Raw genomic sequence first — 9,872 nt, forward strand, 5'->3', positions numbered from 1 at the left:
ACCGTCTGATTTGGGTTGCCCCAGCCACTCTGGGCGGCTTCCAACAGATATGAAAACAGAATAAAACATTGAACATTTAAAAACTTCAGATGTCTTTTAAAGGTTGTATAGTTCCTTATCTCATGGGCTCAGGGTCTGCATAGCTCCATCCCCTCCAACGTTTCTCCCGTAAAAATAGGGACGTCCTATTCAGTCCCCTCCAACATTTCTCCCGTGAAAACAGGGACGTCCTATTCCATCCCCTCCAACATTTCTCCCGTGAAATTAGGGACGTCCTAAGGAAAAGCGGGACATTCTGGGATCAAACCAGAAACCAGAACGGCTTCTGTGAATCCGTGACTGTCCGTCCTGGAAAACAAGGACCCTTGTGAGGGTCCAATGTAGATATCCCTGAAGCTGAACAGCTGGACAACTCCGGACAGTCCAAAGGAATTGGACCACGGAACTCATTGCCACAAGACGCAGCCGCGGCTGGCGGCTTCCAACGAGGGTGAGACAAATTCCCAGAGAAGGAGAAAGGCCGTCTTCGATTTCACGTTTCCCCCTCTGCTGTCAGGAGGCAGAAAATAAGATATAAGATTTCTTTATTGCCGTTGTACAATTTGGAAATTGGATGCCATCCTCTGGGTACCAGTTTCCTCTGGGTACCAGTTGCTGGAGGGGAGATTTGCTGTTGTGTCTCGGGTGCGAATTCCACCACCCCCCCCCCTGGAAAGGCGGACCTCTGCACAGAGAGGATGCTGAGAGATAGATGGGTCTTTGGCCTGATCCATCTTCAGGACTCCTTTTACCTCTCCCATTTCCTTTTGCAAAACTTACGGTAGGTGGTCGGCTGTTTGCCTCGGTCTCTCCCTTCGTACGTTGACTTTTGCACCGGCGAACGCCTTGTGTTCCTTCCACAAAGGCGAGAGACAGGGGGGAAAGTAGGGAAAAAAACAAGATCAGAGGGATCTCCTTACGGGAACCTGGCTGAAAAGGAGTTTCAACATATCGGGGTCCTTTTTCGCAGCAGCTGGGTGCCGTCCCCGCCAATGAGCGGCGGATCCCAGGGGGAACGGCCTCCCCTGCCAGCGGGAATTGAGTTACCACCTGTAACAGGTAAAGTTACCTTCCCAGCCTAAGCCCGGAGCTTAGCAGCGGCCTCCTTGCTCCGTTAAAAAAGGGGAAAGAGGGGGGTCGGGAAGGGGAAACAATTCAATTCAATTGGGGTTTTTAAAAGGCAGGGTTGTCAGCTTTCGGGTAAAACAGGGTTCTGAGACATGAAGGTATTTGAACATCTTTTTTTTTTAAAAAAAAAAACATTTTATTAATTTTCCTAAAACAATGCAGATTGACTTCCCTCTAGTCATTCATTCATCAACCTTTTATTGGCATCAAACAAACAAACATATATACATACAAAACAGAAGCGGATTAATCCCTCTAGTCCCTTCCTTGGTTCTATTATTTATCGACATACTGCATGCCCATTATTAAACTTAAAACCTATTTAAGTTACCTATTATCCATCCGTAACAAAATTACAAGTAATCTTAGAGCCCTGCTAATGTATTGACCAGCTGGACCAGAAAGAAGACTGATTGCCGAAGAATTGATGCTTTTGAATTATGGTTCTGGAGGAGACATTTGAGAGTCCCATGGACTGCAAGAAGATCAAACCTCTCCATTCTGAAGGAAATCAGCCCTGAGTGCTCACTAGAAGGACAGATCCTGAAGTTGAGGCTCCAAGACTTTGGCCACCTCATGAGAAGAGAAGACTCCCTGGAAAAGAACAACAACAACAACAACAAAGGAAAAGTGGGAAATTCTGTGATCAAATCAGAAACTGGGATTGCTTCTGCAAATCTGGGACAGGCACTGGAATATAGGGACACTTGGAGGGTCTGTGTGTTATACCAAGGAAGCCATCAGCAGATGGGGAGCAAAGGAAAATACTCTTGCCATTGTCAAAATGTCCTGTGAAATTTTCTTTTCACAATGTTTAATTAAGACTGCAGTTCTAACCACGCTTTGCCTGGGAAAGTCAGCCCCATTGATTTCAATGAGTGTTGCTTCTGAGTAGACACGGTTAGGGCTGAGCTTGCAATCCTCATTGCATCTATGCTGGCTGTTGTTTAATTCTGATTCATGTTTACGGCGACTAATTCCGCTTTTTAATTGCACGGATTATAACGACTTTGAGCAATTAATAACACTGATACGATTTAGCAATTGTTCCGTGACACAATTAATAACGTGCATCATGCTGTTGATTTTTTTAAAAAAGTCATCCAGGTGGCATGTAAAGCAGAAGCGAACATATAGCAGAATTTTAAAAAACACCCAAAATATATCTCACAACGTATAATAGAATAAAAGCAATTTGCAGAGTCTGCAAGAAACAAACGGTGCCTCTACGATGGCGCCCGCTAGATGGCGCCGGCGCTAAACCAGGAAGCGGCTCCATCCGCCAGGAACAAAGATGGCGCCGCCGGCCTCCCCGCCCTTCCCGAACGAGCAAGAAGCGAAAGCTGGGCGAGACGCGCGTGCGCAGAAGGATGCTTCAACGTCTGGATTCTCCGGGCACGCCCCTTCCGGCGGCGTCATTACCGGAAGCTCCTCAACAAGCGGCGGCGAAACTTTATTGTCAGAGGGAAGGGGGAACATTTGTCCGCCGGCGAGGGGATGTCGGCGAACTACGCGGCGGGGCTGTCGCCTTACTCGGACAAGGGCAAGTGCGGCCTCCCGGAGGTAAGCGGCGGGGAGGGGCGGCGGCGGGGGAAGGGGTTTCCATGGTCACCGAGACTCCCCCCCTCCCCTTGGGGGAGGGGCGAGGGCGCCTCAGGGAAAAGGCCTGGGAAGGACCCGGATGTTGAGGGCCGAGGATGAAAGACCCGGATGTTGAGGCCGAATGGGAAGGACCCGGATGTTGAGAGTTCCCCCCTCCCCCTCCTCCTGCCTCTTGGGGGATTTTCTTTATTTTAATGTTAGATTTCATTCGCTCAATTCACAGTTTGTTTTTATTATTATTTTTATTTTTATTATTCATTTATATTTCCAATCTGTTTTGCTTTTATGTATTTCATTTCATATTCATTCATTTCATTTCATTTATTTTGTTTTTTATTTCCATGTATTTTATTTCTATTTCCTTTTATTCATCAGTTTCGTTTCTTTTTGTTTTTATTCCCATTCATTTTTAATTATTTCTGTTCGTTTCATTTTTCATTTCCGTTCGTTTTATTTTTATTAATTTCGTTCATTTCGCTGTTTGTTTCCTGTGCACGCACACTTCTTCAGATACACAAAATAGCTCATACCAATACACATGAAAGCTCATGCCAAGAACAAACTTAGTTGGTCTCTAAGGTGCTACTGGAAGGATTTTTTATTTTTTAATTTGTTCATTTGTTTTGACTATGGCAGACCAACACGGCTACCTACCTGTAAAATAAAGATACACATGAATCTGATTAATAACCGAAATAAACTAATTTACTGGCAGATTCATTCATGTAAATATTAAGGTTAGAAAAGGAAATATACAAGCTATATAAACTGAGGGACTCCATCAAAGCATCCACAACCAGCAGGAGCCTAACCTGACCAACCGACCTAACGGACAGATTCACAGGTGGCAGTTAGTCATCTCATGGAATGTTGAATTGACTGACACATCCCACAGGCAGGAGCTGGGAGCGAAGCACTGGAAGGAATTTTTTATTTTCTTTTGTTTAGAAAAACTAAATAAAGGTAAAGGGTAAAGGGACCCCTGACCATTAGGTCCAGTCACGGACGACTCTGGGGTTGCGGCGCTCATCTCGCTTTACTGGCCGAGGGAGCCGGCGTACAGCTTCTGGGTCATGTGGCCGGCATGGCAAAGCCGCTTCTGGCGAACCAGAGCAGCGCACGGAAACGCCGTTTACCTTCCCGCCGGAGTGGTACCTATTTATCTACTTGCACTTTTGACGTGCTTTCGAACCGCTAGGTGGGCAGGAGCAGGGACCGAGCAACGGGAGCTCACCCCGTCATTGCGGGGATTCGAACCGCCGACCTTCTGATCGGCAAGCCGTAGGCTCTGTGGTTTAACCCACAGTGCCACCCGCGTCCTTATATAAATATACAGAGGATAATAATTGCAACTTTCCCAGCTGACCTATACTGCGCTTCCTCTGTTTCTCTCTCCCCACGCCAACCTCCCATTCAGTTTTTCGACCCTCCGGACGAGCTGGACAGGAAAGTCGCCCAGCTGGCCCAGTTGATCCGTGATGCTCCAACGTGGTTTTCCACACCGGAGCTGGCATCAGCACGGCTTCGGGAATCCCGGACTTCAGGTGAGCGGAGAGAGACAGGTATTTGGGACTTGGGAACCCCCTACACCCCCCCTCCAAGGCCGCTGACTTGTTAGACAAACCCTGTCATCCCTTGCTGGATCACAACGGTCAGCTCTGGCACCTACCCAGTCCTTGTATTATTATTATTATAAATTTTCTGAATGGCGATATGGACTATTCAGAACGTGGGAAGACAAGCAACAGCAACTCACTATAATGCTGTTCACTGCTCCCGATCAGGGTGCCTGGAAAAAAGCATTTCGGTCCCGAAATTCATTCCGGTTGTGCAGATAAAATGTAACAGGTGGCACCCTACAGGATGGGGTCTCAGGTGTGCGGAAACAGTCCAGATCCAAGTGTCATAGGAATAATGTCTCAAATGTAAATTAACTGTTCATAAATGTACAAGGCAAACACATGCGCAAGTATATAAACCCAAGTGTCTGAAATAGTACAGGAGAGCAATCCTGAAGGCTTTTGGACTCTCCCAAAGACCTCAAATATTCCTATGCAGTAGGGAAGCAAATGGGGAAAGCATCTGTGGCCCGGGTCCACAGGAGCCCCTGGTCGTTCCACAGACTATTGACCCTGTGCCACTGTGGCAGTGGCCCAATGGGGCCACAATGAATATGATAATGTGAACCCCAATAAATCATTTAATATGCTTCTATAGAGAATTACGGTAACCTGCTGCTGTAAGGAGCCAATGATTTTGGCAAGATGCGTCTCACACCGAAGACAGAAGAACAAGCAAATACTCAATTTAAAGACACATTCATAAGCTAGAAACATAAGTTGAAAATGGCTACACGTAACACAGGTTCCCATGCATTGCACATTAACAGAATGTAACAGTCTCTGAGAATCAAGGTTTAGTTAGCAATGCTATTGCGCATGCGTATTAGGTTAGGTAACGCACATGCGTACTAAACTGAAACGAGGTAATGAAATTTGGTTGCTTAAATGGAAATCCTTTGTCTGAAATGTTATAAATACCCCAGCCCAGACTTGCAGATTTGCGAAACGATTCGACTGTAAACCCTTATTGCTTTGCGATAAGGAAACAAAAATGGACTCCAAGCTCCTCTAGTCTCTTGAGTTTTTATTGGCGTAGCTCAGAAGAAGGGCATTTCGCCCAATGCAGCACCACCACTATTCCCCTGCCACCAACCAGGTTCTCCCCGGTAATATATTCAGACTCAGTCAGGTTGTAACGTATTAACAGAGAATCCAGTATATTGTGAACGCAGACAAGTTTTCAAATACTTTGTGATCCGATTCACTCTCTCTGTCTCCCCTCTGCCTCTAACCCACTCTGACCCCCATGCCCCCCCACCCACAAGAAACCAAACCGAACTGTCTCCCTATTCCTAACTGTCTTCCAACTGCTTAAACCTCTGTGTTGAGCCTTCAACACAGTTAGACTCCTGGGCTTTCTTATTGGTCAGCCTAGTAACCCTTTCTCTCTCCCCCTCCCCCCCAGTACGACATCTCCATAATGAGTGGGCAAACGCCACACCACCCCATTGTCTTTTTGTTTGCAAATCCTGTCTTAAAGGGCGCATGTTGTATGGGTCTCCCTGGCCACTCTGGGCGGCTTTCCAACAAATACTAAAATACAATACAAAGTCACAGTTTAAAAACTTCCCTAAACAGGGCTGCCTTCAGGTATTTTCTAAATGACAGGTAGTTGTTTATCTCTCTGACCCCTGATGGGAGGGCGTTCCACAGGGCGGGCGCCACTACCGAGAAGGCCCTCTGCCTGGTTCCCTGTAGTTTTGCTTTCTCGCAGTGAGGGAACCGCCAGAAGGCCCTCGGCACTGGATCTCAGTGTCCGGGCTGAACGGTGGGGGTGGAGACGCTCTTTCAGGTATACAGGACCGAGGCCATTAGGGCTTTAAAGGTCAACCCCAACACTTTGAATTGTGCTCAGAAACGTATTAACCACCACAAAATAACGGCCAGGCTGCGCAGGTAATGCCATCAGTGACCATTATCAGGTATCCTGGCAGGCAGGATTTCTGATGGAAACAGCCTCCTCCTGTGATGCGTGTATGGTATTTTGAGGGTGGTCTTGGGCTACAGGGTGGGCAGTTTCAAAATCTATACAAGGGCTTGCGCACCATGTTCGGGGTTCTCTCCTCCCTCCTGCGTGGGGTAAGCGGGGGGACTCTTGTCGCAACTGTTAATAAAGATCAGGCTTACTAGCCTCTTTGCTTCTCAATATTCTCTGGTTGGGCCTCTGCTATTTTCTCCTACCGATAGGGAAGCCGCCTTAAGGACTCTAGCGGGCTCTGGAATATCCCATAAGGGAAAAGGAGCAGTTTTTTCCTCTCTCTTGTAACACAAGGATCCCCGGATGGTGGTCTTGAGACGGCTCAGGCACCATCCCGGCACCGCCGGGCATCTTCACTTGGCCGCAATAGTGCAGAATGTGGGATGTGTCAATCAATTCAACATTCCATCAGATGACCAACTGCCATCTGTGAATCTGTCCGTTAGGTCGGTTGGTCAGATTAGCTGCTGCTGGTTGTAGGGACCGCTTTGACGGAGTCCCTCAGTTTATATAGCTTGTATCTTTCCTTTTCTAACCTTAATATTTACATGAATGAACCTGCCGGTAAATTAGTTTATTTCGTCTATTAATCAGATTCACCTGTATCTATATTTTAAGAGGGATAAAGGGATTGACAATCGAGACAGGACGGGGGACTCGAAACGAGTCAGTTTGCGTCGTAAGGAACGTTAACTCTGCAACTATATCAAATAAACGTTCCAACCGCAAAATGCTGCTGGCAATTTCGAACGCTGCACCGACTGGGGCTTAATCCTAAAAAAAAACCTCCCCCCTGGGTGGCTTAACCACCCGCCCCTCTTCCTAGGGAACTCTGACTCTGTCAGAAACAGCACAGTTCCCAGGATCCTTTGGGGGAAGCCGTGACTGATGGCGTTATCACATTGCTGTAAACGCATTAGTGCCGTTTTCACCATAAAGGTGCACCTCTTTTGCCGTGAAATCTACAAGGCTGCACAGGTGGTGACGGCAGCCTTACTGTTTCTCAGAGCTCCTCCAAAGGGTATTATTATGGGTCACCCACGAAGATGCTGGGTAGCAGCCTCTCCGCCACGGTTGAAGATTTGCCCCTCTGTTCCTGCAGAGGCCCCAACCGGCGTTCTGGACCATGGAGGAGCGGGGGCTGTCCCCCAAGTTCGACACCACTTTTGAGAACGCCCGGCCGTCCACGACCACATGGCCCTCTTGGGGCTGCGAGAGCCCTGCGTCCTGCGGTTCCTGGTCAGCCAGACGTGGGACGGTCTCCACGTGCGCTCGGGATTCCCCAGGTAAGGGGACGCTTCCCGTGCTTTGTGCCGTATGCGTTAAGCTCTGGGGCCAGCTTGGGTGGTAGGGCATGAGACTGCTGGTTCTCAGGGTCGTGGGTCTAAGCTATCTGTCCTGGGTGCCGTGTAGGGGGTTGGACTGGATGACCCTCGGGGTCCCGCCCAGCTCCACGATTCTGCGATTCCACGACATTTAAAAAAAACCAAAGCACTTTGCTCCGGATTTTCTCGGTCCTTTTACAAGCATCAAGGCTGTCATTCCGCTGTCAACGTCCCCCCCCCCTCTTTCTTCCTCTTCTTCCGCAGGGACAAGCTGGCGGAGTTGCACGGGAACATGTTTGTGGAGGAATGCATGAAATGCGGAAGAAGTAGGTTCCCTCTCGGGCGATGTGGGTGCCTCGGCTTCCTGTGGGTGGGGGTGGCGGGCAGCAGGGCTGGGAGGTTGGAAAGGAACCTCTCCTGGGTGCGTCCCTTTGAGAGATTCTTCCCGGTGGCTCCAGCCTGCCTCCGTTGCAGAATTAAATGCGAGGATGTGGCGCAGCAGGGAAAGGGGAAATCAGAACGATTGAGGTGGGGGGGAGGAAAGGTCGCAATATTTGGGGCCTTAATGCAGCTGGGGGAAACCTTTTTGCCGCTGCCCAAGATGCTGCTAGAACCACAACTCCCACGATCCCCAGCCGTTGATCACGCAGGGGCCTGATGGGAGCTGTAGTTTCGCGGTGCCTGGAAGGCCACATCCAGCAGCCGAAAGGCAGCTGTCGCCAGCCACAGTGCCCTCCGGACGTTTTGGGACTGGTAGGACAGTTGCCATCCCAAAAGCTGGCCTGGAGAAGGTGGGTGGGTGGGTCAGGGCATGGCCATGGCATGGCATGGCATGGCATGGCATGGCAGGGAGAAAACCCCCAAACTGGGATGGACCTGTGCTGCAAGGTCTGAATTGCAGGGGCAAGCGTTGGATCGAAGAGGGGAGGGGTTCCCCTTCTCGTGGCGTAACCCTGCTCCTCGCTTGCTCCCAGGAGGCCTCCACCCCTCCCTGTGTGTGTTTGTGTTTTAAGGCAGTATGTGAGGGACGCCGTGGTGGGAACCATGGGACTGAAGCCCACCGGCCGGCTGTGCGACGTCTCCAAGCGCAAGAGGCCTTCGGTCCTGCAGGTACGTGGGGGGGGGGGTTTCCCTTTATGGGCTCAGTCCAGCCAGTGTGACATTTTATTTATTTGTTTGTTTGTTTATGGGCGGCTTCCAACTGAATATTAAAAACAATACAGCATTAAAAACTTCCCTAAACAGTTCAGTTGTCTTTTAAAAGTAAAATAGTTGCTTATTGCCTTGACATCTGCTGGGAGGGGCGTTCCACAGAGCGGAGCCACCACCGAGAAGGCCCTCCGCCTGGTTCCCTGGAACCTCACTTCTCGCAGGGAGGACGTTGTACCATGGGGTTGTTCTCTAGGAGCAACAGAGCAGCCAGAAACACTTCAGAGCTTGCATTGCATTCCTGGGGTATTGCACCTAGCCGAACAGAATTAGAGCATTTCAAATGGAACCCACAAGTGTGTGTTTTTTTGTTTTTGTCTCTCCAACTAAAACTCTCCCCAAACCACTTTTTTCTCCAAAGAGGGAAGCTAATGGACACCATCTTGGACTGGGAAGATTCCCTCCCTGAACGGGACCTCAATCTGGCAAGTGAAGCGAGCAGGTAGGGTCTTGAAGGTGTTTTTGGGTCAGGTCGAGGCCTCGTCTAGCCCAGCCTCTCATCCTCCTGGGGTTGAACTAGATTCCCTTCCAACTCTGCAATGCTGTGATTCTGTGGCAGGATACATTTTTTCTCCCTCCACTATTCAGCAAACCATGCATCGTTTAATATGATGCCCTCATGCTGCCTCTTGCCTTATAGATAACCTTTTCCAACTCCACAAAACAATAATAATAATAATAATAATAATAATAATAATAATAATAATAATAATAATACTAACTAATGAATAACAAGATGAAAGATAAAAAATACATATATTAAAAGATGATCCAAAAGAACTCCCTTAAGAGAATCAAGTCTTTTGTCTTAAGACAGTCTTTAAAAGAATCTTTCCCCCAATTTTTTTAAAAATAATTCCAGTAGCACATTAAAGACCAACTAAGTATAAGCTTTCTAGGTATGAGCTTTTGTACCTTCTTCAGATACTTGTTGTTGTTGCTATTACTTATTATTATTATTAATAATAA

General features: G+C 48.2%; 1 protein-coding gene across 1 annotated transcript; it reads left to right on the forward strand.

Moving 5' to 3' along the window:
* The first annotated feature begins 2,594 nt into the window (after nt 1-2,594).
* Nucleotides 2,595-9,349, forward strand: SIRT6 (sirtuin 6). The gene is given in 9 exon segments (XM_033136841.1): nt 2,595-2,730; nt 4,187-4,247; nt 4,250-4,313; nt 7,474-7,553; nt 7,556-7,655; nt 7,959-8,024; nt 8,708-8,780; nt 8,782-8,804; nt 9,265-9,349. Coding segments are annotated over 9 exon segments (618 nt in total). The 5' UTR covers nt 2,595-2,664.
* The last annotated feature ends 523 nt before the right edge of the window (nt 9,350-9,872 follow it).

This window comes from Lacerta agilis, chromosome 18 (genome assembly GCF_009819535.1).
Source record: "Lacerta agilis isolate rLacAgi1 chromosome 18, rLacAgi1.pri, whole genome shotgun sequence".
NCBI classification, from domain to species: Eukaryota; Metazoa; Chordata; class Lepidosauria; order Squamata; family Lacertidae; genus Lacerta; species Lacerta agilis.